The sequence below is a fragment of the Phytophthora parasitica genome (assembly GCF_000247585.1).
Source record: "Phytophthora parasitica INRA-310 unplaced genomic scaffold supercont2.105, whole genome shotgun sequence".
Lineage (NCBI taxonomy): Eukaryota > Oomycota > Peronosporomycetes > Peronosporales > Peronosporaceae > Phytophthora > Phytophthora nicotianae.
Window position 1 is genome coordinate 23,554 of NW_008649091.1, and position 3,131 is coordinate 26,684.

General features: G+C 47.3%; 3 protein-coding genes across 3 annotated transcripts; 2 read left to right on the plus strand and 1 right to left on the minus strand.

Annotated features, from left to right (window-relative positions):
* Window positions 1-1,053: 1,053 nt before the first annotated feature.
* On the plus strand, window positions 1,054-1,401 carry PPTG_19182 (hypothetical protein; the record flags this gene model as incomplete). The annotated part of the gene is made up of 1 exon (XM_008917537.1): window positions 1,054-1,401. The coding sequence occupies one exon, from the start codon at window positions 1,054-1,056 to the stop codon at window positions 1,399-1,401; it is 348 nt and encodes a 115-aa protein (XP_008915785.1).
* Window positions 1,402-1,554: 153 nt separating this feature from the next.
* On the plus strand, window positions 1,555-2,145 carry PPTG_19183 (hypothetical protein). Its single transcript, XM_008917538.1, has one exon. It carries the CDS (start codon window positions 1,618-1,620, stop codon window positions 1,945-1,947), a length of 330 nt encoding a protein of 109 aa, XP_008915786.1. The 5' UTR covers window positions 1,555-1,617; the 3' UTR covers window positions 1,948-2,145.
* On the minus strand, window positions 1,995-2,637 carry PPTG_19184 (hypothetical protein). The gene has a single exon (XM_008917539.1). It carries the CDS (start codon window positions 2,511-2,513, stop codon window positions 2,103-2,105), a length of 411 nt encoding a protein of 136 aa, XP_008915787.1. The 5' UTR covers window positions 2,514-2,637; the 3' UTR covers window positions 1,995-2,102.
* Window positions 2,638-3,131: the final 494 nt, after the last annotated feature.

Sequence of the window (3,131 nt, forward strand, 5' to 3'; positions counted from 1 at the left end):
TAGTTTCTACAACTCGATTTGACAACATCATCGCACTTATATAGTACGAATGGATTTAATAGTTAAGATCTATTGATGCACATACCTGCGTTTGACACTGGCGCAAAGGAAGCGTCTTTTGCCGATCTCTGCTTGCTTCCTGCGGACGTGCTTGGCTTCATCTTGGCCATCTTTTCCAGTGAAAAGCTTTCGTGAAGGGGCGAACGCCAAAACTGTGTATATACAGAGTTTTAGACGATCGCCCGAATTAGCAACACGCCAGTGCTGCTCCACTAATATCTATATATTTAGCTTAGAAGTTGAGTCCTTCGAGCTTCTTAGGACGGATTAGAAGACGAAAGCATACATTGCTCGTTCAGCACGCCAAGGCGTGTAGGCACAGCCTAACGCATTTAAGTGCGAACGACAGTTTAACCAACACGGGAAAAGCTTAAAAGCTTAGAAGTATTTATGTTTTTAGGTTTCTTACGTTTCTTAGCCTCTTTTGCTATTGACTTGAGGCTCACCTTTTCTAGTTTATCCGTGAGAACTTCGATGTGCGCTGCCGACTTCACGGGTGTTAGCTTTTTACTGTGATCGAGCCCTCCACCATCAACTTCCAAGGTTGGCATGAGGGATTTTCGAATTCTTGTGCGTTTCATCATTTTTATTAGATGCTATATAAAGCAACAGATTTTTCCACGATGAGTTTCCCAATTCTTTTGAACATCAACAACCCTATCTCGACTCATCAGTTCAAATATACACTGAGTCGCCCTGTCGATTTCTCACAGTTTGAGATCGCTCTCGGTTCAATCAGTATATACTACTCATGGCAAGCAATCACGACTCAACGCATGAACAACCGATTCAACATTATCTGACCGACTGGTACTGGTACTCAGACGTTCAATATTACTTTGCCTAACGGTACATACACAGCCGATGACTTCAATAACTATCTGAAGTACTGGTCGATCCAAAACAACCTCTATCTGATTAATAACACGACTGGAGAGTACTACTACTTCCTTTCGTGCGCTGAGAACCCGTCCTCGTATGCTCTTCATCACGATGAGTCCTTACAAGGCTGTATCGGGATACACGACCGCATCAGACGCTCTGGCCTTCAGTACGTCTGGATATACTCCTCAACTTCAGATCATTGATACTGGTTCAACCTCTTTCAGTGCGATTGTCGGTCTGGCTCAGGGTACATATCCTCCCAGTCAGCAAACAGTGATGTATGCAGCTAAATCCAACTTAGTCCCTCAGTTAGATCCAATTGCCTCGGTAGTTGTCGGCGTCAGTAATATTTACAATCCTCTCGCTAATAACTCCCAAGTATTGCACACGTTCACGTCAGCAGGCGTCCCATACGGTGGCCTTATCACATCGTCACTCGGCCAGGGTATTAGCTAGGTACCAATGCAGGGAGCAACTAACGAGCTCACAGTCGGTCTATATGGTCAGGACATGCGCCCCCTTCAGATAATCGACCCAATAGGGGGTGTCAGAGTTAGCGAAAAACTAAAAAAAAATAGCACGTGTGGTTTTGGCGCCAAATTGCATGTGATTTCGCGGCCAAATAGCACGCTGCCTCGCTGCGATTGAGGGAGGGGTTTTAAAGTCGGATCGATGCCAAAGAAAAGTGAGGGACAAGAACTCATCGCAGAGGTGTTCGACCTCCTCGCTGTGGCGGTCCTAGAGCAGGAGTTTGACGAAGACCTTGGTGGTCATGCGCCTGTGGACATGTGGGAGGAGCTGTTCCCGGTCGAGTCTAACGTTGAGGACCTCTTCGAGCTACTACAGATGATTTTGTCGCGACGCTACCTCTCTCCAAGAGAGAATATTCAACGAAGTCACGAATTTGCTGGCGAGTTCTTCATGAATTTACCAGACAACGAGCTCAAGCAGCTCACACGAATGACACGTCCAGCGTTTGATCGCGTCTGCCCTGAAATCTAGACGTACAGAGTGTTTCAGAACAACAGCAACAACAAGCAAGCTCCGGTTTGGCTTCAGCTTGCAGTGGGTCTTGATAGGTTGGGCACGAATGGTAATGGCGCTTCTACAGGCCGTATCAAGTTTATATGGGGCGTTGGACGCGGAACACTAGATCTCTACACAGTTCGAGTGGTGATTGCTTTAAAGGATTTGTCCGACATGTATGTTCGCCATCTTCCCTGCATCTGCTCCGGCTTCAGCTGCTTTGTGAGTCGCTTGTTTGTTGTCTCAGCAAAGAGGTACGCTGCCATGGCAGCACATGCAGCTCGCTTGGTTATCTTAGGTGGTCCACCGACCGTCGTCTTGCCGGAAACAACTTGCAGAGCTTCGAAGTTCTGCTTCACCTCTAGCCAGTCAACGAGAACCCTGTAGTCGGCGAGAGTGAGGTGGACGTTGGAACCGTCGCTTGCCGTCTTGCAGGCCGTCGTTGTGGACTTTGTCGTACTCTTGGTCTCTGCATCAGCATTCTTAGAGGTAAGGACGGGCGTCTGGGCCTTAGCCCTTCGTTGAGGCTTCCCCTTGGCCATGGTAGAGGCACTCTGCGTCGTATCTGGAGCACCACCGAGGAGGCCGCGGGGCGTGGTATTTCTTCTGTTTCTTGTGATTTCGCGCCAATTCCAAATCACCCACCTCCGGAGGTGGGTGATTTCAGGAAGCGTGCTATTTGGCCGCGAAATCACATGCCATTTGTCGCCAAAACCACACGTGCTATTTTTATTTTTCGCTAACTCTGACACCCCCTAATGCGAGAGGGGACTCTCGGGACTCGCCCGAGGGTCTCAGACCTCGGACATCATCCGTCGGTTGAACTGCATGTAGTACTGATAGCTAAAGACTCCTTTCGCATATAGTGAATCAAGGATCTCTTTCATCTCCTTCTTGATTGATGGATTATCATCTCCAATCTTGGAAGCATTGTGAAGTATGTTCAGACGATCTACTAAGTGACTAATAGTTTGGTTGTAGGCGCTTCAGAACTCTCTGTTCTCAATTTTACTTTTTTTTGAGAATGAATGCCATGAAGTCTCTCTCGCTCTCTGTGAGAGCATCAAATAGGGCTTTATCGAATGTGTGGTCGTCTCTGATCATTAGAAGAAGATCTACAAATTTATGAGATACAAGCATCGATTGCATCGTCTTCTTCG